Here is a 23,309-nt window from a genome sequence, read left to right on the forward strand (position 1 = left end):
GGAACCCCGCAGACCGGTGCTCAAATCTGTCCATCTGACAGCGTGCCCATGTCCCAGAGAAGGGGCACGGGCTCCCCTCCCCAGAGAGACCTGGGGCTCTGGGCCAGCGGTATGAGGGCCCAAGGGGTCAGGTGAACCCTGGGGGTCCCACTGTGGAGGTTCACATCGGGCCGTGGGACAGTGACTTCCCAGGCCCAGGCCTATAAATAGCCGAGGCCCGGGGTGGGGGCAGTGTTGGCCTTTTCTAAAAACAGCCCATCGGGACCAACAGCTGAGCCCAGGGTGGTCACATGGTCCAGCTCAAATTAGAACCCCCGCCCCTGCACAGGCCTGTCACCGGGGCGGTGGCAGTCAGCAAGCTCAGGATCCCAGCTTCGCTGCTGGCTCCCCTGACAAATAGTCTGGACAAAGCAGGCCCAAAGGGTGTGTGTGTGTGTGTGTGTGATGTGTGTGGGTGGTGTGTGTTTGGTGTGTATGTGTGTGTGGTGTGTGGTGTATGTGTGTGGTGTATGTGTGTGGTGTGTATGTGTGGTGTATGTATATGTGTGTGTGGTGTGTGTGTGGTGTGTGTGTGGTGTATGTGTGTGGTGTGTGTGTGGTGTGTGTGTGTGGTGTATGTGTGTGGTATGTGTGTGGTATGTGTGTGGTGTGTGTGTGTGGTGTGTGTGTGTGGTGTATGTGTGTGGTGTGTGTGTGTGGTGTATGTGTGTGGTGTGTGGTGTATGTGTGGTGTGTGTGTGTGGTGTCTGTGTGTGTGTGGTGTCTGTGTGTGTGTGGTGTGTGTGTGTGTGTGTGGTGTGTGTGTGTGGTGTGTGTGTGGTATGTGTGGGTGTGTGTGTGTGGTGTGTGTGTGTGGTGTATGTGTGTATGGTGTATGTGTGGTGTGTGTGTGTGGTGTGTGTGGTGTGTGTGTGGTATGTGTGTGGTGTGTGTGTGTGTGTGGTGTGTGTGTGTGTGTGTGGTGTGTGTGTGTGTGGTGTGTGTGTGTGTGGTGTGTGTGTGGTATGTGTGGGTGTGTGTGTGTGGTGTATGTGTGTGGTGTGTGGTGTATGTGTGTGGTGTGTGGTGTATGTGTGGTGTGTGTGTGGTGTGTGTGTGTGGTGTATGTATGTGTGGTATGTGTGTGGTGTGTGTGTGTGTGTGTGGTATGTGTGTGTGGTGTGTGTGTGGTTTCTACTCCCTGGGCCCGTGACCTCTGCCCTGCCGGCACACTGGCTCCCTGGCCGTCCTAGGAGCTGGCCCAAAGGCTGCAGGGGGGGGGGGGGTGGAGACCTGATCAAGTCAGCCTGATAGGGGTACAAGTAGGACCCCCCAGCCTGCTGTGTGGGTGAGGGCCCTGGTGGGGTCCAAGCCAGACCAAGGAGAGGGCCATCTACCAACACTTGGTCTTCCCGCCCTTCCCGTCCACCGTTCCTCCTGTTCACCCCTTACCCCCTCCATCCTCCCAGCGCTGTGGAGACAGCCAGCCTCCACCTCCCCACTCTCCCCAGCCTCTGCACACGACCCATGTGGCTGGCCAGGGCTGTTTTATTATCCATGCCCCTGCTGGCTTCTGCCTCAGCAGCACATACTGGGGGGGAGGGGAAGGAGGGAGAGGGGGAGGAGGAGGGGGAGGAGGGGCAGGACAGGCTGTCCTGGGTGGAGGCTGCTGCGGTCATCCTGGGGGTCAAGCAGGCCCTTCTCACCCGGGGCTGGGAGGCCAAGCAGCTGTTCCCTCTCCACAAGAGGGCCGATGCAGGGTCGGTGGCCAGGCCTGCCTGTGGCCACCCTTGGGGACTGGCACACCAGTCAGGCCAGACTCATGGCAGGGGCCTGGGCTTGCCCGTCCTGCCTTCCTCACGTCCCCCCCATCCCCCCCCATCGGTGGAAGCCCTGCTGAGCAGACGGATGGAGGCAGGCTGGGGAGCTCGAGCCGCACTAGCGGACAACATGGCAGCAGACAGGAAGCCACTGCCACTCCCTGCGGTGCGTGCCGTGCGGGGTTGGGTACAAGCAGATGGCAAGGCTGCGTGCGTGCAGGTGGCCTGGGACGCCAGGCCAGGCCCAGGCCGGATGCCTGTGGCCACCCTGACTGGGAAAGGCACGGAGTTTTGATTCCTCAGGCCCCGTTCTGGCCTGGCCTGGAAGGTCTTGCCACACAGCGTGTCCAGGGCCTGTTGCTGTGGGGAGGCCGGCGCTGCTTACTTGGCTTTGGGCCTGGGCCTGAGGCCTGCGGAAGAAACGGTGAGTTACTTGCTGGGAAAGCTCTGGGCCACTTCCGGGGCCCAGGGCTCACGTCCAGGACCGGGTCCCACTTCTGGGACCCGGGTTTCACATCTAGGGCCTGGGTTTCACCTCCGGGGTCCAGGCCCACCTGTGCTACCACTGAGGCCAACCCACGGGTCCCCAGCCTGCTCTGACCCCAGGTTCTTGCTGAGGTGGGGTGCATCCAGGTGGTCAGAGGATAGGGGAGGCCAGCGGGCGGCTCCTGTCCAGGCTGAGCCCCAGTGAGATGTGGTGCCCTCCACCGTGGCGGGGTCTGCCTGACCTGCTCCCCAAGTCTCTGTCCCCCACCTCCGTCCTGCCTGCTCCTTCTCCAGAGGGGTGCTGAGGGCTCCAAGGGCGCTGTGCCCGCAGCCCTGGCCTAGACAGCCTCAGTTCTGCAGGCCCCTTGCCCCCAACCCCCCTACGCTGGCTGAAGAGCTATCCCCTCTGCCACCCCGGGCTGAGCCGCCTCAGGCTCAGGTTTGAGAACCACTGCTCAAAGGAGAGAAACCGAGTTGAGCAGAGATGAACTGTCCAAAGGCCACCGTGAGGGACTTCAGTGTCGCCTCACTGCAGGTCACCAGAGAATGGCTGGGCAGACGCACGGGAAGTCCTGGTGAATGGGACCACCGACAGTGCTAAGGAAGGGGGGCCGGAGAGTGGAGGGGTCACCCATCCAGGGACGGGGCGGCGCGTCACAAAGGCAGGCCTGCCGGAGCAGTCTATGCGGAAGGTCCACAGCGACACGCAGGAGAGGAAGACGCTAGAAGGGACGATGGGCAGGAAATCTCAAGAGCCAGCTGTGTTGTCACAAAGCCCAAAGTGGAGCTGTGGATCCAAGTGGTGGAGCACTCACTTTGAGCAAAAAGAGCTCAAAGGCTCTGAGTTCAAGCCCCGGAATGGACACACACAAAAAGTCTGGAACGTGCTAAAATGAAGGTCAGCAAAGAGCTGTGACCATCACACACAGGGTGCACAGTTCTGGACAGCACTCTTCCCAAGAGCCCAAAGCACAGGCTACAGGAAATCCTGCGGCCCAGCCAGGAGAGCCGGTGCATGCCTGACACCCCAGCTGCACGGTCCCTGCCAGCCCCGGATGGGCACGAGCCCATCGGAAAAGCACACCCAAGGCAAAAGGGGCCGGTGGCCGTGCTTGAGGCACCGAGTTCAAACCCCAGCACCAGAAACGAGAGAGGAAGAAGGCCCTGCGGGGATGCGGTGCGTGGGGGAAGTGTCCCGGCCGAGGTGTCCTGCCGGTCCTACCCATGACCCTGCGCCTAGCAGACGCCCGAGCCACCCCCGGAGGGGACAGGCCCATGACTCGGGTGGGCCACTCGCCTCAGAGCGGGGCACCAGGCCGCACAGTTCACTAATTCTGGAAAACGTTGCAGTTGGAGGGGGTGAGGTGGGTTCTTTCTGGTTGCCTTACACATTCCTATCAATTTTCCCAATCAGGAGAAGTTGGGAAAGGAGGAAGTGGCAGCCCTTCTTGGGTGTGTGTGTGGCGGGGGAGACTGAGTCACACCTGTCCCCACAGGCTGAGGGAGGAGCAGCCCGGGACAGTGACGTCACTGGACCTCGGCTACAGGTGCCTGCTGGTCCTCCAAGCCACACGAGGTCCCACTGTCTCCCCCCTCCCCCAGGGAGGAGCGGAGGGAGTGCGAGTCAGCCCAGCTCTGGGGGATGAGCCTGCCCTCCTGTGTCAAGGCAGGGGTCCAGGCTCTGCGGGGGTGAAAGCCAGTGCTCGGGCACGGGTGTGGCCTCTGATGTGCCAGTCCTGGGCCTTGCTTCCCGGCTGCTGGCCATGGGCAGCAGGTCTGTGGCGTGAGCCAGACCTAGGGCCACCCTGGGAGGGCTGGGGTGCTGGGCCCCCACAGCCTGGGCCCAGGTGTAGCTCACCACCGGGCCAGGCTCGCTCGACCTCCGCACCCACGTTCCTCCATCTGGGGCAGGCAGATCTGGGCCGGCCGGTCCCGCCTTGTCTCTAGCCTCTCACCACGGAAAACAGCCCTGACTGGGTGAGGCCCCTGAGGCTCAAGGTGAGAGACGCCAGCTCCTCCGCAGCCCACCGCCTCGGAGGGCGCTGGACGGTCGGGCTCCCAGTCTCCCTGGGGCGTACCTGGCCACTGCCTGGGTGACTTGGAGGGGTGCGGGGCTCTGGGGCCGGCCCTGTGCTCAGACTTGGAACAGAGCACCTCCCCCTACCTTGGAGAGCTGGGGGTGGGGGGAGCGGGGCAGGCAGGCGATTAGGACAGGGGCCACCCGAGCTGGTCCCACTGGCCGGGAGGAGCTGCCCCCGGCCCCACACACTCCCCGCAGAGCCCTGGAGACCAGCCCTGAGGTTACACAGGAAACCCCGGGTGAGCGAGGTGGACAGACAGACCCCAGCAGGGATGGGACAGCGAAGCCACCACCACCAAGAGCCGCAGGAGGGGCCTAGAGAAGCCAGGTTAGCGACCAGGAGGGCGGGCAGGAGGCTCAAACTTGGCACCGCTGCCACCGTTAGTCTACAGAGAGCCAGGCTGGGTACGTACCTCACTGGATGGCACACAGCCTTTTTGTTTTACTATCATCAGAGTCAGGGGCAACCTCTGCTTTCAAATGAAAGAAACACACTCAGCAGCTCATTGCCAGCCTCAGCCCGGTGTTTAGACCTGTCCGAGGCGGGCAGCGATGCGCCACCAGACCGGCACCCCAGGCCTGGGGCCAGAGCCAAATACCGCGGCGCTCAGGGGCGCCTGGTGCCAGACCCGGCCCGACCGGCAGTGAGGGCCAAGGGCCCAAGGCAGGACGGGTGGGTGAGGGGCGCAGGGACACAGGTGCCCCCTGTGGCGAGCCGCTGCCCTCTGTGAGCCCAGAATCACCCTCACTCCAAGGCTGGCGGGGCCGGCAGTGGCCCATGGGAGAGGCCGGCTGCATGGCAGGCCCAGGCCCAGGGCCCCGGCGAGGGCGGCGGTAAGCCTTGCCCCTGCGCCCAGACGCCCCGCACCCGGCTCACATGCCCCCAAGTTACCTTCCTGGCTCCTGGAGGGGCGCTTCTTTCTTCGCTTGCTTGTCCCCTTCGAAGTCCGGCCCCGGGCCCTGGGGAGGGTGCCAGACCCCGAAGAGTCCGTCACCACGTCTTCAGAGAAGGACTTGTCCAGGGACGTGTCCAGCGCGGACTCTGGGGCCGTGTCCTCCTCATCCTCGTCTCCACGAGGGCTGGGGCCGGCGTGGCGGGGGCCGGGGCCGTGGGCAGCAGCGTCCGCTGGCCCCCCACTCATGCTGTGAGCCTCGGCCTGGTGGACGCCGGGCGAGTCCACGCGCTGCTCCACGTCCTGGGGAGCGCCCTGGGCGCTGGGGGCCGTGTCGCTGAACTGGATGGGTTGCAGGGCCTGAGACTCTCCCAGAGTCACTGGCCAGGCCCCCTGGGGGGGCTGGAGGCTCAGGGCGTCTTCGGGGACCAGGACCTCGCTGGCATCGACGTACCAAGAGGACTGCCTCTCCAGGGCTGGGGGCCCGTCATCCTGCCCGGGGCTCACAGCATCCACCAGGTCCCAGCCCTTCGGCTCGGCAGCCGCGGTGGCACCCGGGCCAGGCTCCGCGGCAGCGCAGCCCGTGCTGGCCGCGGGGCCCCGCGCAGGCTCGGTAGCGGCCACTGTGGGTGGAAGGTGCTGTCAGGGCCTGGCTCTGAGTGTCTAAGCCTTGATCCTTGGCTACATCTGGCTCCTCTGGACCCGACTCAGGGCTCCCACACTGTCTAGGCATGGCAGATTGGGGGACACGCGGGCAGCCACGGATGTCACCCCTGACCACAGACTCTATCGTCACCGGTGCCCTGCCCACCTCAGGGGCCCTGAGCCCCAGGGACACCTCTGTGGGCAGCATTTGAGGACTAGGGTGACAATCACACTGGCCACAGAGCTCTGTCAGTGCTGTCCCAACCCCGGGCTGTCCCTTCTCCTCAGGGCCCAGGCCACGGGAGCTCCCGGAGGGCTTCCTGGAGGAAGGGGCAGGTCAGGGTCTCACCAGGCTCTGTGGCCCGAGGGGGGTCAGCTGCAGGCCCCCTGCTGCTGCCCTCAGAGTCTCCCCGGCCGCCACCGCCTCGGGTGGTCTTCCGCAGCTTGAAGCCTTTCCTGATGTCGGCCAGCAGGGCATCGATGACGCACACCTCCTCCTGCTTCCCGGGCCCCTTCCTCACTGCGGGGCCAGAGCCTCAGAGAGCTGCCGGGGCCTGGCGCCCACCCCACAGCCCCCGAAGGGGCAGGGGGCCAGCAGCCCACCCCTCCCCCATCTGGGCTCCCAGACCCCATCTCGCCCCAGCCTCACCGGGCTTCCCATCCTCGCCCTTCGGCCTCCGAGCCTCCCCCTCTGCCTGCTGCTGCCTCCGCCTCTCCGCCTTTGCCAGTTGCTCCTTCCGGTCCTTGTTCTCCTGCTCAGGCAGGGCAAGTCTTGTTCCCGTGGCCCCCCCAGCCGCTGCCCACTCGGTGCGCCCGGGCGTGGGTGTGGGAGGGGGGCCCTGGCGGTGCAGCAGGGCTGGCCGAGGGACGGGCAAGGCTACGGCTCACACAGCCACACCCACCGCCACCCTGGACTGGGGCAGGGGCCCCCCTCTGACCTCCGCCGCCCTGGCCTCGCCAGGCCCACCTTCAGGGCCCGGGTGAAGAGGTCCCGGAAGGCCTTCATGGTGCAGAATGTGTCTTCCAGGGACAGTTGCAGAGGCTCCTCACACAGGTAGTCTGCCAGCGCCAGCTTCTTCTGCTCGATGGCCTGGAACACCGCGTCCAGAGCCCTGGAGGCCGCGATGCTGGCCTGCGAGTACAGCCCCAGTCACCTCCCAGTGCTCCGTGGCTGGTGGGCCAGAGGGCAGGCGGAGCCCTGGGACCCTCAGACAGGGTCCCCAGGCAGAGGGCTGGTGCAGGACACAGGGGAGGGGGCGTGGTCAGCCGCTGTCCCCGGGGTTTCTGCTCTGCTCACCTTGCTCACCTCAGCTGGCCCTTTCTGCCTGGCAGGACACAGGTTCAAGGCTGCCCCTCAGTCCACCCAGCAGCCATTTTCCTTCCTGCCAGCCCTGAGGCCCCTTTCTCCCAGCTTGCCTTCAAGCGTTCAGCGTACTGCTCCTGCACCTCCGGGACTGACACGGTCACCTTCCGCTCTGTCTCTAGAAGCTTCTTCAGGTTGGCACTGGCCTCTGAGCGAATGATCTCCAAGTTGATGCTGAAAGGCACCAAGGGCTGGGGCTGTACTGGGGGACAGCTGGTGTCCAGCCACAACTGGCCCCCAGCTTTCATACTACAGGGGCCAGACACGGGGCCGGAGTAGGAGAGCGGGCGCTCACTGCAGAGGCCAGCTGCTCACGGTGGGTCTGCTCCCAGCAGCTCCGGGCCAACAGAGCCTGGAAACAGCTCCGGTGGAGGACACATGATGTGGCTCTCGGAGAGCCAGGAAGGCATCACGACTTTCCCGGGCCTGTTTCCACACCTGCACTGTGGAGGGCAGCCCAGTGCAGAGGCCGCACCAGAGCACGGGTCCTGGCCGCTGCTTCATGTCTGTTTAAGCCACGTGGGGGCAGGCCTTAAAAGCCAGACTTCTATGGGATACGGGGTCTGGGGGGGTACGGGACTGTACCATTGCTTGGTGACCAGCCCCGACCAGCGAAGTGACCGGGACCAGAGGCTGGGGCTCTGGGCTGCTTTCCAGCTTTCGGCACTACGTACCCCGCGGCCTGGGCGGGCAGCTGCAGGTCCTGGGGCAGCTGCAGGAGGTCCGGGTGGGTCTTCTCCACCTCCTGCCACAGGACGTGTCCGTGAGACCCACACTGGTCCTGCCCAGACCTGGGGACACCTCACCGGGACCTGGGGGCACCCTGCCCAGTTTGAGCCCCTTAGTCCCTGGGCTGCCCAGGCCCAGGCTTGGCTCTAAGCTTTTCCTTTTCTAAGGTGTCCCACTCCAGGGGCAGGTGTCGGGGAGCGGGGGGGGGGGGCTGCAGGAGGAGGGCAGTGGGGAGGGCAGGAGGGGCAAAGGCCCAGCTCAAGCTGAGGCCCGGCTGGGGACAGGCGGGGGTCCCCGCGTGGCCCACCTCCAGCACGTGGTGCAGCAGGGTCACGCGGCTCTGCTGGGACTTGGTCTCCGTGAGTTTCAACAGTGTGCTGATCTTGAAGCCTTCGGCATTACCTGTGTGGCTGCCCTGCGGGGGGCCGGGCGGGGCAGGGTGAGTCTCCTGGCTCTGAGGGAGCTGGGTGGGCGCTAGGGCAGCCTGACTTACATAGTTGAGGAAATTCCCGATCTTCAGGATCAGCTGGCAGAAGATGGGCAGCCGGTGGCTGGTGAGCAGGCCTGTGAGTGGCAGGCAGGGGTGAGGATGGATGGGGACCCAGCCCCTCCCCAGGCTCAGCCCAGCACCAAGAACGGCATGGGCAGAGAGGTGGGCATGTGGACCCTTCACCCCAACTGGCTTGGTGTCAGTGCTCATCAGACCCACAGCTCTGGGCTGGGATGCCCATAGCCCATCCTCTGGGTATGGACATAGGGTGCTGAGAACCTTCTGGAAACTGGCCACTCTGGTTTCTGGTGACCACTCCCTGGGGCTGCAGAGGGACCCCTGACTGAGGCAGCTGAGACCAGAGTGGACGCCACGGTGGGTGTCTGATGCAGGAAGTTACCCCGGCACGCCTGGACCTGTCTGCAGCCTGTCCTGTGGCCAGGAGAGTCCTGGCTGCCTTCTTCACAGGCAGTGTGCGTGCACATGCACATGCGTGTGAGCCCGTGCGTGTGCACACATGGTGTCTACATGCTGTGTGTGTGAGGCTCAGCCTGCACACAAGTGTGTTCCTGCATACCTGCATGGTGTGTGCATGAGGCGTAGTGTGTACCCATGCTGGTTTCTATGTGGTGTATGGGCTAAGCGTGCACGCAGACATGTCTGCATGTGCACGAGGCTAGGTGTGCACACACGCCAGTGTCTGCATGGTATACGTGCATGAGGCTGAGCATGCACACAGGCATGTACAGCAGTGTATATACATAAAGCTGTGTGTATGCAGGTGTGTGCGTGTGGTGTGTACACGAGGCTGTGTGCATGTGCGTCTGCATTGGGTATAAGGCTGAGCATGTACAAATGCGTGTCTGTATGTGAGACAGAGCGTACACACAAGCGGATGTTGTGTGAGACCGAGCTTGCACACAGGTGTGTATAAGTGGTGTGTGTACATGAGGAAGAGTGTGCATTCAGGTGTGTCTGCATGGTGTATGAGGTTGAGCGTACACGTGTGTGTGTGTGTGCATGCGCGTGCGCGCTCTGCGTGGCATGGTGATGGTGGGCCCTGGTGATGTGGTAGTCGGCAGGCTCAGTGACGGGTGACTGGCTGCATGGGGGCCCGGCCTGCCCCCCCGCCCCCCCCGCCCCCCTCCCCCCCACCCCCCGGCCCCCCACCCCCGCCTTCCTGGGCCCCGCTCACTTGTGCAGGCGTCGAGCACCAGCTGGGCCTTGGGCCGCACCATGTCCAGTATGACGGCCGTGCCTTCACACAGCAGCATGCACTCCACCCTCAGCTGGTAGCTGGAAGGGACAGCAGGGGGTCAGGGCGGAGGCTCACCACGGTCCAGCTCAGTTCCACGACACCATCCCAGCCGCCCCGGGTGAGGGCCTGCCCTTGGAGAGGGAGCTGAGGACCATGCGCGCATGGTGTCTGGAAACCAGACCGACGGCTGCCTTGCTGCTCCCAGAGCCCAGGAGCTCCAGGACACCCACTTTTCTCCACTGGATCTGGCTCCAGCCTCACCCCCTTCCCTCCCCACGGGCTGTGCTCACCAGGGGATGTCCAGCAGGAGGAGGTAGAACTGGTCCGCACTGGCCAGCCTGGCTCGCTCTTCTGTGAATGCCCGCAGGTTCTCCATCTGCTGGGCGGAGGCCCACGTGTGGAGTCCCAAGGCAACTGTCCAGGACCCTACCCACCTCCAGAAGCCCGGCCACTGGCCGCGGCCACCGCCTCCTCCTGCTGTCTCCTGCACAGCTGGCCGGGTCTCCTACCTCAGCTGCCGCCCAGGCTGGCTGGAGCGCAGGCTCACCTCGTGTTTCTCTGGAAGGAGCTTCAGGAGTTGTTTGAGTATCTCTACATCAAACCTGGTGGTGTCTCCAGCCCGGAGCATGGCAGTGACTTCCTCATTGGAGCTGGAGAGGGAAGGGGACGAGGGTCAGGGGGCAGGGTGTAGCCGCTCCATGTCTGCCTCCCTCTAAGGGGCCTCCAGGAAGCAGGGCAGTCGAAGGGCAGCCAGGAAGTTTCCTGGCAAGGGTCAATGCCCAATACCTCCAGCATGGAAGGCCTTGGAGTACAGAAAGCAGGGTCCAGACCTCACCTTGGCTTGGCCAACCCCAAAAACTCTCTGGGTCTCAGTCTCCCCAGAAGCCTGTGCTGGTGACCTTGGCTAGGGTAATCGATGGCCCCCATGACCCCAGTGTCCACCCTAGGGATGTAGCGTGCACTGCCCAGGGAGGCCTGCAGAGGGCACTGCCGGGCTGAGCTGGGCTGCGGCCCTCACCACTTAAACTGCTTCAGGAAGATGTTGAGGTTCAGGCTCTTCTTGGAGTCCAGAAACGTGACCTGGAAAACCCGCCCCGGCTGGTACCTGGAGAGAGGCACGGGCGGCCCCCCACGGCCCGGCACACCCCAGCCCACCTCCTTGGGCTCCTTCCTGGCAGGGGCAGCTGAGGGTTCTTTGGGCTTGGCCACAGGGAAGCAGAAGAGCCGCTCGATGCTGGAGAAGTCGGGCTCCACCACCTCGGTGCCAGGGCCGCTCAGCGTGGCCCACATGGAGTTGTGCTCTGTGGAGGAGGGGAGGGTGGGCGCACCGCCCGGGCCCCTGAGGACGGGAGGACCGTCCTGCTGGAGCCCAGCCCTGCCGAGCCTCGGGCAGGACCTCCCTGTGCAGGCCTGTGTGCCCCGTGGGCTTGGGCCACTCCAGAGCTGTGCACCTGGGGCGGCCGGGCAGGGCCGTGGCCCATGAGTGGGAGCCCGATGGGGTGGTTCTGGGAGGCGTCCTGCCTTCCATGCCCCCCCTGTCCCCCCCCCCCGGCCGCCAGAGTCCTGTGCCCAGCAGAGCAGATGCAGGGTGGGCAGGCAGGGCAGTGGCACATGAGTGGGAGCCTGATGCGGTGGTTCTGGGAGGAGGCCTGCCTGCCATGCCCCCCCCCCCCCCCGGCCGCCCAGCAGAGCAGACGCAGGGCGGGCAGGCAGGGCTGTGCCCCTCGGAGGGGCGGCCTCACCTCGGGCCACATTGGAGGGCAGCTTCTGCCAGTTGAGCTTCTTCATGCGCAGAGTGGGTGCTTTCACGCGGAGGTGGCTGGGGACCCAGGCCGAGCCCAGACTGTGGTCCACCTGGGCCACGATGACATCCTCCACTCCGCCGGCCATGGAGGAGGCGCTGGGCAGCGGGGGAGGCAGAGGGGGACCCCCAACACCAGGCAGCGGGGGAGGGGGTGGGGGCAAGGGCGCGGTGCCTGGGAGTGGGGGAGGGGGTGGGGGCAGGGCCTGGCCGCAGCCCGGTAAGGGTGGGGGTGGTGGAGGTACTGAAGTAAATACTCCCCCCAGGCCTGGCAGGGGGGGGTGGGGGTGGGGGTGGGGGAGGGGGAGGGGGGCCTGAGGCTGGATGATGGAGGGGAGGGGATGTGGGAGAGGGGGGCAGGCTCAACGCCGGCTGATCTGGCTGTGGAGCCATCTGGCCACCGGTGGTCTGAGCGCTGGGCGCGCGCTGGCAGATGGGAGCCGCGGCCGACTGCGGCCCCTCGAGGGCAGTCACGTCTCCAGGGCTCGGGCCTAGGTTAGCCTGGACACTCTTGTGGGCCTTGTCCTGCGGGCTGGGTCGAGGCCGGCCTTTAAGGGACAGAAGCCGTTCGACCACCTCCTCCAAGGGGCTCTCCTGGGCTAAAGGGGAGAGATGTCCAGGGTCAGGGAGCGGGCTCGGGGGGCGGAGGAGCGAGGGGTCCCGGCCGGGGCCCCCACACGCCCCTCTGCACCCCGCCAGCCTCCACTCACCATCGCCGGCCAGGAGCACGGCCCGGTTCACCAGGCTCTCCAGCACCTCCCAGAGCAGCTGGCCTGGAGGGCGGGTGGGCTCCAGGTGCAGGAGGCCCTGCAGCATGGACAGCAGCTGGGCTGAGGCGGGCGAGCAGCTCACCTGGGGGGGCGCCAAGGAGAGGCAGGTCGGGGGGGGGGGAGGCACAGGGGAGGAGCAGGTGGGGGGGGAGGGCACAGGGGAGGGGCAGGTCGGGGGGGAGAGGTCACAGGGGAGGAGCAGGTCGGGGGAGGGGGAGGCACAGGGGAGGAGCAGGTCGGGGGGGAGAGGTCACAGGGGAGGAGCAGGTGGGGGGGGGAGGGCACAGGGGAGGAGCAGGTGGGGGGGGAGGGCACAGGGGAGGAGCAGGTGGGGGGGGAGGGCACAGGGGAGGAGCAGGTGGGGGGGGAGAGGTCACAGGGGAGGAGCAGGTGGGGGGGGGAGGGCACAGGGGAGGAGCAGGTGGGGGGGGGGAGGGCACAGGGGAGGAGCAGGTGGGGGGGGAGGGCACAGGGGAGGAGCAGGTGGGGGGGGAGAGGTCACAGGGGAGGAGCAGGTGGGGGGGGAGGGCACAGGGGAGGAGCAGGTGGGGGGGGGAGGGCACAGGGGAGGAGCAGGTGGGGGGGGAGGGCACAGGGGAGGAGCAGGTGGGGGGGGAGGGCACAGGGGAGGAGCAGGTGGGGGGGGAGGGCACAGGGGAGGAGCAGGTGGGGGGGGAGGGCACAGGGGAGGAGCAGGTGGGGGGGGAGGGCACAGGGGAGGAGCAGGTGGGGGGGGGAGGGCACAGGGGAGGAGCAGGTGGGGGGGAGGTCACAGGGGAGGAGCAGGTGGGGGGGGAGGGCACAGGGGAGGAGCAGGTGGGGGGGGCACAGGGGAGGAGCAGGTCGGGGGGGGGGAGGGCACAGGGGAGGAGCAGGTGGGGGGGAGGGCACAGGGGAGGAGCAGGTCGGGGGGGGGGGAGGGCACAGGGGAGGAGCAGGTGGGGGGGGGGAGGGCACAGGGGAGGAGCAGGTGGGGGGGGAGGGCACAGGGGAGGAGCAGGTGGGGGGGGGAGGGCACAGGGGAGGAGCAGGTGGGGGGGGGAGGGCACAGGGGAGGAGCAGGTGGGGGGGGAGGGCACAGGGGAGGAGCAGGTCGGGGGAGGGGGAGGCACAGGGGAGGAGCAGGTCGGGGGAGGGGGAGGCACAGGGGAGGAGCAGGTCGGGGGAGGGGGAGGCACAGGGGAGGAGCAGGTCGGGGGAGGGGGAGGCACAGGGGAGGAGCAGGTCGGGGGGGAGGGCACAGGGGAGGAGCAGGTGGGGGGGGGAGGCACAGGGGAGGAGCAGGTCGGGGGGGGAGAGGTCACAGGGGAGGAGCAGGTGGGGGGGGAGGGCACAGGGGAGGAGCAGGTGGGGGGGGGAGGCACAGGGGAGGAGCAGGTCGGGGGGGAGGGCACAGGGGAGGAGCAGGTCGGGGGGGGGAGGCACAGGGGAGGAGCAGGTCGGGGGGGGAGGGCACAGGGGAGGAGCAGGTCGGGGGGGGAGGGCACAGGGGAGGAGCAGGTCGGGGGGGGAGGGCACAGGGGAGGGCTGCCAGGGGCCCACCGGCCACTCCCCCCCAGGCAGACCTACTGGCTGACGAGCCCCCTTTCACCTTGCCAAAGCCCTGGCGGTTTGTAGCTCAGAGACAGGCTCTCTGACTATGCTCCTGTGACAAGGGACATTGCTGTGTTGCGGGACATTAAATGGCATGTCTGGTCTCCATACACAGGAGCCAGCAGCACGCCCCGACAGCAGTGACATTGCCAGATCACGCCAGGGTACAGATTACCTCCCGGATGAGAACCTCTGGCACCACCCCACCCCCCAGCCCTCAGGGGGCCGCAAGTTCCACGAAGCCCCAGCACTGACCAGCTGGCGGAGGTCCAGCACAGGATGGCCGCTGGGGCGGCGCTGGCCCAGGACAGCCTGGGCCTTGCACTGAGGACCAGGCCTGCCTTGCCACCTCCCGTCACTCCAGCTCTGTGCTGGCCAGCGGAGGCGCGGTCTGGGGCCACGCCAGGCCCAGCCTTCCGGGGGGGGGGGCCCACCTTGTGGAAGAGCGAGGCGAAGACCTCCTGGTGGCTGCTCATGTCCAGGCCCCCGCAGCTACGCTGCAGCTCCTCCTCATCCTCAGCCCTGGCCTCCTCGAAGGCTTCCAGCTGGATCAGCAGGTCGGAGTCCTCTAGGTCCCTGTGGCGGGAGGTCCGCGTGGCTCCCACGGCCCCGCCCCCTTTGGGGTGGGGTGGGGCAGGCCCTGGGAGGACCCCAGACCGGGCTCCTACACAGGCCGGTGGCCACGCTGGCACACAGCACCACAGCCGGGTGGCATTCTGAGGTTCTCGAGGGGCAGGTACGGGATAGGGGCGGAAGAGCTGGTCAAGGCCACACCCGGGCAGGGGGTCCACAGGGCGCCAGAGGCACGGGAAGGGGCAGGGCCTGGCTGTGCACTGGGCCCAGGTCCCACCACCATGTTAACTTGGCCAGCGAGTGGAGCCTTTGGCAGGCATCTGCCCGCAGGGCCCCGGGCACAGGCCCCACTCCCAGAGCAGACGGTGGTGCAGGTTAGGTTGTCAGCGAGCTGGAGACCCCACAGGGCTTCCAGATTCACAACCACAGCCACAAAACGCGCGCGGCACCGAGTGTCAGACATAGCCCAGCACAGTCTACCCCGTGTGACGTCCCGGTTCACAGGTTCACACGTTCACAGGTGACTGTGGGGTGTGACTGGGTCTCCCGGATGTCTGTCTCCGGGCCTGGCCCAGCCCCGGGGAGTCACTCCTGGAAGCCACCTCCCTGCTCATCTGGGGGAAATGCTTAGGCCAGGCAGTGGGACACGGAAGAGGGTTTTGGAGCAAGGGGGCAGCTGGCAGGACTCACCGTAGCCGGGTCAGAATGTCCAGCAGCTGCAGCCCTGGAGAGGGACAGAGTCAGATCAGAGCTCTGAGGGCTGCTCTGGGCACTGCAGCTTTGTTTGTTTGTTTTAATTCTTCCTTCCTTTTTCCCTCCCTCCCCCTCCTCTCCCTTCTTGCAGTATTGACATTTTTTTTTTGTTGGGGGGGAGGTCGGTCGTGGGGCTTGAACTCTGGGCCTGGGCACTGTCCCTCAGCTCTTCAGCTCAAGGCTAGCACTCTACCACTTGAGCCACAGCGCCACTTCCGGCTTTTTCTGCTTATGTGGTGCTGAGGAATCGAACCCAGGGCCTCATGCACGCAAGGCAAGTGCTCTACCACTGAGCCACCCTTCCAGCCCCATTACTGACATTGGAATGCAGGGCCTCACGTGTTAGGCAAGCATTCTACACTTAAGCCATGTCCCCAGCATCCTGGTCTTTACTTTTTAGATACAGTTTCAAGCTTCCGCCCAGGAGGGCAGACTGAGACCCTCTACTTACTTTCATAGCTAAGATTATAAACTTGTGACACCACACCCAGCCTGTTTTATAAGACAAAATCTATCCTTTTCTCTTCCTTCTTTTTTCTTTAACATCTGACTTTGAACTGCAATCCTCCCTTCTCCATTTGCTAAGAAGCTGAGATTATAGGCATTAGCCTCCATCGCTTATATCTTGGATTTAACTCTTTGACCCTCCCACCTCGCCTAGCACCACCTCAGACTCTGGAGTCTTGATGCTCCACAGGGGCCACGTGCTGGGCTAAGAGCGGTATTGCTGAGTGGTTACCTAGAGGGGACACGGCTGGACCTGGGGGTCAGGCCCTCTGCCTCCCTCTGCCACCCCACCTTTGGATAGAGTCTGGGACACTCCCAGTGGGAGCAGGGGAGGCTCCTCAGCTCCCAGGAGCATGGCAGGCAGGGAGGAGGTGGCACTGGGCAGGCCTGAGCGCTGGGGGTGTGGCTGGCAGGGTTACCGATGAACTCGCCGCGCAGCTGGGTCCGGGTGCGGAGGGCCTCGGGGCCCAGGATGATGGCGTTGACCACGCTGAGCAGGGTGACCACGTAGGGTATGTTGTCACTGTCAGAGAGCTCATTCATGATGACGCTGAAGCGGTACTGCTGGCTGCACACCGTCTGTGGGGTGGGCAGGGTCAGGGCGGGCCCAGGAGGGAGGCCATGCCAGCCCACGCCAGGTCCTCACGGCTCACCTTGTAATGATCCAGGGCGTCCAGTGTAAGTGCGTGGCCCTCAGGGGAGTAGATGCACAGGGCGGCCAGCAGCTCAAACACCTGCTTCTTGACCATCATGTTGGATGTGTCCAGGGCTGTGGAGGGATGAGGGGGGCAGCAGGCTCTCTGAGTCCCCCTCAGTGCCCAGCCCTTCTGGGCACCGAGCTCACGGCTGGACTGCCGCCAGTGGGCACTCCCAAGCCTGGCGGGGACCACAGGGGTGGGGTGTCCACGAGGGCCCCACAGCCCCCCCGCCCTCCCAGCCACGTCCCCACACCGTGGCCGTGGCTCACCGAGAGAGAGCTGGCGCACGTAGCCCTGGTTGCTGAGGATGTACTCGATGCCCTGCTGCGAGTTCATGACGGCACGCACGCAGCTGATGCAGGTGAGCTGCAGCAGGGCGTCGGAGATGCGGGCCACGCCGCGGCCTGACAGCCGCGCCAGCGCCGTCAGCAGCAGGTCCAGGCCGCTCTGCTCCAGGAACTGCACCATCCACCCACCATCGCTGCTCTCCAGGCGCTTGTGCAGGCCGGAGTAGTTGACCACGGAGGGCATCTGCAGCAGCCGGATGCACAGCTCGGGGTCGGCGTTCTCCAGGTTGGCCTCGGTGGGGTCCGAGTCCTGCGGCCCCAGCTTTTCCTTCAGTGCCGCCCACTTGCGCTGGGCACCCTCCTTCACCGACATCTTGCCAAACTGTGGGGCCAGAGAGAGACCGGGGCGTCAGTCCAGCCGGGGGGATGGCCAAGGCCCAGAGGCCAGGGCTCGGCTGGCTGCCAGCGGCACGCAGAGCACCGTCTACTGCCTCGGTTTCTCCACTGGGCTGACACCCTGTGACACAAGGTTGCCGTGGCCCCTGGTTTCCGGCCCTGGGCGCATCTCCAACTGGGCTGTGGGCGGGTGGGTGCTCCACATGCACGGGACCGTGGGCTCCAGCGGGGCTGTCCTTGCAGGTCTGGAGCAGGGGCGAGGCCCGGGGCGCCATGCTGGCTGAAACGTCACCGCCACCGTGATGGCGGTGCCAGGACGCGCCATCCTGAGGCTCTCATCTCCGCCAGGCCGTCCCTGGCGGCCACAGCTCAGGAGTGAGCCGGGAGGGTGCAGCACAGGGCAGGCTGGGGACCCTGTGTGGCCGACGCCCGGGCCTCCCCCGCGTGGCGGCCGCCCTGCCCGCTGCCCTCGCCCGGCCTCGCGTGTCTGGGTGGGAGGATGGGGGCACTTGGCACAGACAAGCTTGGTCCTCGGCACTTCGAGTTTTACCTGACTCCTGCCCAGGAACAGGAGAACAGGCCTGGCCCAGAATGTTCTCCCAACACATGCTTTTCCCTAAAGCAGGGCCGTGGGACAGGCAGACTGGGGCCTCCTGGGGCCCCTGCCCTGGGCCTGCCCAGTGCTGTGCTGCCCTGCCGCTGCCCCTGGGGACAGTGAAAGGCCAGGCGCGTCCCAGGCTCTCCCGAGCCATGTTTGGCTGGGGCCTGATACTTGGTGTCTGAGAAGCCCAGCGTGGGGGCGCAGGGGAGGCTCAGAGGCTGAGTCTTGCACTCACCACGGGTCCCCCACAGCCACCTCTTGCAAGGTAGGAGAGAAGTGGGGAACTAGAGGTGGTACCAGGGAGCAGGCCCCAATGCCAGTCCTGCTGAGCACCTGAGCTCTGCCGGGGGCCCAGGGGCCTGAACCCGCTGAATGCCGGGGGCCCCGGGGTGGCCCTGAACCCGCTGAATGCCAGGGGCCCCAGGGCCTGAACCCGCTGAATGCTGGGGCCCCGGGGTGGCCCTGAACCCGCTGAATGCTGGGGGTCCGGCTCAAGTGTGCTCTAAGTGCCGCCAGCCCAGCCAGCTGGAGGACAGCCAGGCCGTGGGGGATGAGGCCACTAGTACCCAGCTGAGTGGGACTGGGGAGCAGGTGTCCTTCCCGCAGGAAGCTGACCCCTCTGCCGGGGATGCCCAGCCCAGCCCCTCACCACCTGCTCGTCCAACTCCCCTGCGGCCCTGGGGCCTGGTCCTCCTGGCAGCAGCCTCTGTTTCCTCACCTGCAATTCTGCGTTCTGCTCTGGGCAGCGGAGCGATAGGTCTGGCTAGGTGAGGGCTGTTTGTGCCCATCCTGGGTGCTGCGCCCCAGCTCCCCATGGCCCCAGGCCGAGCCCTGCCAACCACACACATCACCCTCCACTCACCCAGACATGCAAGACCTTCCTGCTGCCTCTGGCTACCCACTCTGGGCCCTGCCTCCAGCCTCTCATGGCTGCGGACCGCGGGGCTACCAGCCGCTAACTTCCGTCCTGCTCTCTCCCTGGCAGACTCAGCTCCCCAAGTCCTGGCTCCTCGGCCGGCCACCGTGGGAGCTGCCTGCCTGCCTCTGCACACTCCCCGCCTCCTGTGCCGCCTGGAACGCGGCTCCCTCCCCGGCCTCAGCCTCCCTTGGCTCCAGGCCCTGCCGTCCCCCTGGCACAGGCTGAGGGCACAGGGCATGGCCAATCCCAGGCCAGCTCTCCTGTCCGCAGTCTGCATGCCCGGAGTGCTCCTGCCTCCCCCTCCTGAAAGGTCCAACCGGCGGGAGCCCCGCGGGTGGGGCTCAGCCTGGGCAGGTGGGTCCTGGCTGTCTGGCCTCCTGGGGCCCACGGGCAGCCTGGTCCACCTCTTTGCAGGATGGCACTGAGTGCACACACACGGACAACAGACAGCAAACAGAGCCACAGCACTCTGACCTCTGGTGTGCAGCAACCAGCCAGCAAGGCAGACGTAACGGTAGCAATGGGCCCTGACAGCTGGCAGGAGCAATGATCGACAGCTTCTATATTTCCTTAATTCTCCAACTCAGGGGCAGTAAGAAAGGCAACTCCCCTGAGCAACAGGAGGCCCACGTCTGGCTGGCCTCCAATGAGGGCCTCTCAGAACCTGCCTGCCTTTGGTCTCTACCAAACGCAAGGGCTGAAGGCCAGGCCCGGCCGCAGCAATCCCCCCGCAGCCTGTGCCTGCTCCACAGGGCGGTGGCTGCACATTTGCCTCGCGGCATGAGGGAGCCAGCTTGCTGACCTGGGGTGCGGGGGGCTGCGGGGAGCACTGTCCCAGGCAGATGGCTGTGGATCCCTGTTTGTTCTCCTCTGCTCGGGAGGCTGCTGTGGGACCCCCATGTAGGAACTGGAGATAGGGGTAAGGAGGGGACACCGGGGGCTGCGTACCACCTTGGAGAACACCCAGCCCTTCCTGTCAGTCCAGGCGGGGCTGGGACAGGCACCAAGTGAGGAGCGGACGGGGGCTGGGACAGGCACCAAGTGAGGAGCGGACGGAGCTCAGCGCAGGGATCTGCACTTGCAGAGGTTCCTTAGTTCCCGCTGTAACCCACAGGGAAGGACAGAGTCTGGGCTGGGCAGCCAGATCCAGACTCAGACAGCTGGGAGTCGGGTGCCGACAAGTGTTTCATTTGCCCATGGAGCCCCTCCAGGCCCACTGACCTCCGTGGACAGGGCCTCTGAGGTGAGGCCTGAGGCTGGGCTCAGGGCAGCTTGTCCCCATTGGCTTTTGTTCGCCGTGGGCCTCTTTTTCTGAGACAGGCCCAGGCTGGATCTTGGGGACAGGGCCTCCCTCAGGGTGTGCGGCGCTGGCTCAGATCTGCGTGCTCAGCAAGCCGTCTGCCTGCACACAGTCCCCCCACACACACAGACTGGCTGCTGGCCAGTCTGGCACGGTGATGCCGGCACCTCCATCCCACATGCCTGGGCAGCGCCTCTGACTCACCGGGACTGCAGAGGTTGCCGCCCCTGCCTGGTAGTCATTCTGCCTGCTAGTCACCGTCGGCTGAGGAGACTGGGCCGGGCCAAAGCGGCCCTTCCACAGATCTCAAGACCACAGAAAACCTGAGCGCAGGAGGGTGCTCCACCGGGCATTGAGCTGTGGCACAGCGGGATCTGGCATGGGCACCTTGGGCCCAGAGGAAGGTGGCAGTGGGGGTCCCAGCTCCCCTGGAACCTGAATGAGCCACAGAACCCCTAAGCTCTAGAGTTCTCTGCAGCATAAGAAAACCAGCCCCGGCCTCTAGGAGCCACTGCATGGGCAGGGGAGGCGGAGGAGCGCGGGCACGGGGGGAGGTTGGAGGTGCAGGGGCAGGGGCACGGGGGAGGTTGGAGGTGCAGGAGCGTGGGCACGGGGGGAGGGGAGGTGCAGGAGTGTGGGCAGGGGGGGAGGTTGGAGGTGCAGGAGTGTGGGCACGGGGGGAGGTTGGAGGTGCAGGAGCAGGGGCACGGGGGGAGGTTGGAGGTGCAGGAGTGTGGGCAGGGGGGAGGTTGGAGGCGCAGGAGCGTGGGCAGGGGGGAGGGGAGGTGCAGGAGTGTGGGCACGGGGGGAGGTTGGAGGTGCAGGAGCGTGGGCACGGGGGGAGGGGAGGTGCAGGAGCGTGGGCACGGGGGGAGGTTGGAGGTGCAGGGGCAGGGGCACGGGGGGAGGTTGGAGGTGCAGGAGCGTGGGCACGGGGGGAGGTTGGAGGTGCAGGAGCGTGGGCACGGGGGAGGTTGGAGGTGCAGGAGCGTGGGCACGGGGGGAGGTTGGAGGTGCAGGGGCAGGGGCACGGGGGGAGGTTGGAGGTGCAGGAGCGTGGGCACGGGGGGAGGTTGGAGGTGCAGGAGCGTGGGCACGGGGGGAGGTTGGAGGTGCAGGAGCGTGGGCACGGGGGGAGGTTGGAGGTGCAGGAGCGCGGGCACGGGGGGAGGTTGGAGGTGCAGGAGCGTGGGCACGGGGGAGGTTGGAGGTGCAGGAGCGTGGGCACGGGGGGAGGGGAGGTGCAGGAGCGTGGGCACGGGGGGAGGTTGGAGGTGCAGGGGCAGGGGCACGGGGGGAGGTTGGAGGTGCAGGAGCGTGGGCACGGGGGGAGGTTGGAGGTGCAGGAGCGTGGGCACGGGGGAGGTTGGAGGTGCAGGAGCGTGGGCACGGGGGGAGGTTGGAGGTGCAGGGGCAGGGGCACGGGGGGAGGTTGGAGGTGCAGGAGCGTGGGCACGGGGGGAGGTTGGAGGTGCAGGAGCGTGGGCACGGGGGGAGGTTGGAGGTGCAGGAGTGTGGGCACGGGGGGAGGTTGGAGGTGCAGGAGCGTGGGCACGGGGGGAGGTTGGAGGTGCAGGAGCGTGGGCAGGGGGGAGGTTGGAGGTGCAGGAGCGTGGGCACGGGGGGAGGTTGGAGGTGCAGGAGTGTGGGCACGGGGGGAGGTTGGAGGCGCAGGAGCAGGGGCACGGGGGGAGGTTGGAGGTGCAGGAGCGTGGGCACGGGGGGAGGTTGGAGGTGCAGGAGCGTGGGCAGGGGGGAGGTTGAAGGTGCAGGAGCGTGGGCAGGGGGGAGGTTGGAGGTGCAGGAGCGTGGGCACGGGGGGAGGGGAGGTGCAGGAGCGTGGGCAGGGGGGAGGTTGGAGGTGCAGGAGCGTGGGCACGGGGGAGGTTGGAGGTGCAGGAGCGTGGGCACGGGGGGAGGTTGGAGGCGCAGGAGTGTGGGCAGGGGGGAGGTTGGAGGTGCAGGAGTGTGGGCACGGGGGGAGGTTGGAGGTGCAGGAGCGTGGGCACGGGGGGAGGTTGGAGGTGCAGGAGCGTGGGCAGGGGGGAGGTTGGAGGCGCAGGAGCGTGGGCACAGGGGGAGGTTGGAGGTGCAGGAGTGTGGGCACGGGGGGAGGTTGGAGGTGCAGGAGTGTGGGCACGGGGGAAGGGGAGGGAAGGGGCAGGAGCGTGGGCACGGGGGAGGTTGGAGGCGCAGGAGTGTGGGCACGGGGGGAGGTTGGAGGTGCAGGAGCGCGGGCACGGGGGAGGGGGAGGGAAGGGGCAGGAGCGTGGGCACGGGGGGAGGTTGGAGATGCAGGGGCGCGGGCACGGGGGAGGGGGAGGGAAGGGGCAGGAGCGTGGGCATGGGAGGGGGGAGGTGCAGGGGCACCGGCATGGGGAAGGGGCAGGAGCGTGTGTGGGGAAAGGCACGGGAGCATGCAGGAGCGCGTGTAAGGAAACCACAAGCATGTGTGCATGGGAAGGAGGTCCCGAGATGTTTTCTGGTCTAGGCTCCCCATGAGAAGCTGGCTGGGCCCTGGAAAGCAGGACCCCTCTCTGCGCCACCCCTGCAGGCCCTGCTGTGGCAAGGGCCTCAGGGCCCGAGCAGGACAGGGTGAGGGCCGTGCTGGCTCCGGGGGGCATTCCCCATGGGAGTCGGGAGGAGTCTTGCAGCGCAGTGCAGGAGCTGGGTTGCTTCTGGGCCTAGTGCCAGGAGGGGGGACACGAAGGAGGAACGCGTCTCCTGCGGGTGGGCGGGTAAATGGCAGGAGCAGGATTCCGGAACCAGGATGCAGGGGCTGCCACACTGTATTTTTAGCTTCTCCAAGAGCCCAAATTTTTCCACTGCCTGGCAACCCTTGGCTCTCTGGAGCTGCATACACACCTGGCAGCTCCCTATGAGCTCGGGGGCAGCCCTGACGCTGGGCCTGTCCTGCTATGACCCCCATCCCCTTCCCAGCGACCCCCATCTCAACTCCTTTGAGCCCTCAGCAAGTGTGCCACCTTCCCACCACACCACAGGTCCCTTGTGGGCCTGGGGGGCCACCCCCAGGCCAGGCCGGGTAGATGGCCCTCGGCAGACAGGGAGAAGAGCGTCCACCCACTGCCCACGGCCATGGCACGTGGGGGTGGGGGCCACATCCAGGGAACACCCAGCCCCCATCTCCTGTGGTCCTCAGAGTGCGGGACAACCCACACAGCGTGGCATGTCACAGGACTCCGGCTCAAGTGCTCGCAGAATACACACACAGGGAATACCTGCTAGAGGCTCCTGGGCACCACCCCTGGCCTGTACCTGCTAGAGCAGGGTGTGGGCAGCCTGGGCTGGGCTGTCTGTCTGGGATGGCCAGCTCCCTCAGTCAAGGGGAGGGCAGGAAGGGTGGAGGC

At 66.3% G+C, this 23,309-nt stretch overlaps 2 protein-coding genes across 2 annotated transcripts; both read right to left on the minus strand.

The window, feature by feature from the left end:
- Window positions 1-1,550: 1,550 nt before the first annotated feature.
- On the minus strand, window positions 1,551-18,679 carry Inf2 (inverted formin 2). The gene is given in 23 exon segments (XM_042671619.1): window positions 1,551-2,209; window positions 5,258-5,881; window positions 6,253-6,423; window positions 6,553-6,655; window positions 6,871-7,035; window positions 7,320-7,440; window positions 7,941-8,011; window positions 8,303-8,410; window positions 8,489-8,559; window positions 9,681-9,781; window positions 10,034-10,119; window positions 10,291-10,393; window positions 10,762-10,823; window positions 10,899-11,044; window positions 11,486-11,826; window positions 11,828-12,143; window positions 12,255-12,396; window positions 14,342-14,483; window positions 15,171-15,204; window positions 16,160-16,319; window positions 16,394-16,509; window positions 16,708-17,107; window positions 18,585-18,679. Coding segments are annotated over 23 exon segments (3,678 nt in total). The 5' UTR covers window positions 18,651-18,679; the 3' UTR covers window positions 1,551-2,180.
- Window positions 18,680-20,442: 1,763 nt separating this feature from the next.
- Window positions 20,443-22,317, minus strand: LOC122101275 (vegetative cell wall protein gp1-like). The gene has a single exon (XM_042671630.1). It carries the CDS (start codon window positions 22,315-22,317, stop codon window positions 20,443-20,445), a length of 1,875 nt encoding a protein of 624 aa, XP_042527564.1.
- Between the last annotated feature and the right edge of the window lie 992 nt (window positions 22,318-23,309).

The sequence above is a fragment of the Dipodomys spectabilis genome, unplaced genomic scaffold, assembly GCF_019054845.1.
Source record: "Dipodomys spectabilis isolate Male_0828 unplaced genomic scaffold, ASM1905484v1 ptg000648l, whole genome shotgun sequence".
Taxonomy (NCBI): Eukaryota; Metazoa; Chordata; class Mammalia; order Rodentia; family Heteromyidae; genus Dipodomys; species Dipodomys spectabilis.